This window comes from Habropoda laboriosa, unplaced genomic scaffold (genome assembly GCF_001263275.1).
Source record: "Habropoda laboriosa isolate 0110345459 unplaced genomic scaffold, ASM126327v1 scaffold128, whole genome shotgun sequence".
NCBI lineage: Eukaryota > Metazoa > Arthropoda > Insecta > Hymenoptera > Apidae > Habropoda > Habropoda laboriosa.
In genome coordinates this window covers 609,608-609,880 of record NW_017100281.1, presented here as the reverse complement: position 1 = coordinate 609,880, position 273 = coordinate 609,608, and the positions used below count along the sequence as shown (strand labels likewise).

Here is a 273-nt window from a genome sequence, read left to right as displayed (position 1 = left end):
TAATATTTAAAAATTTTTTTTTACATTTAGATGCACCATGGTGTGGACATTGTAAAAATTTAGCTCCTGAATATGCTAAAGCTGCAAAGAAATTACAAGAAATTGGTTCTGCTGTAAAATTGGCTAAAGTTGATGCAACTGTTGAAACAACACTAGCTGAGCAACATAAAGTTCGTGCATATCCTACCCTTAAATTCTATAGTAAAGGAGTTGCTACTCAATATAGTGGTGGTCGTAAGGCAGATGAGATTATAAATTGGGTAACAAAAAAGA

General features: G+C 32.6%; 1 protein-coding gene across 1 annotated transcript in view; it reads left to right on the top strand.

Moving 5' to 3' along the window:
• The window catches only part of LOC108573597, a 6,339-nt gene that overhangs the window by 641 nt on the left and 5,425 nt on the right, over positions 1–273 (top strand). The window contains 1 exon segment of the mRNA XM_017936060.1: positions 31–272. Coding sequence (XP_017791549.1) covers positions 31–272 — 242 coding nt within the window.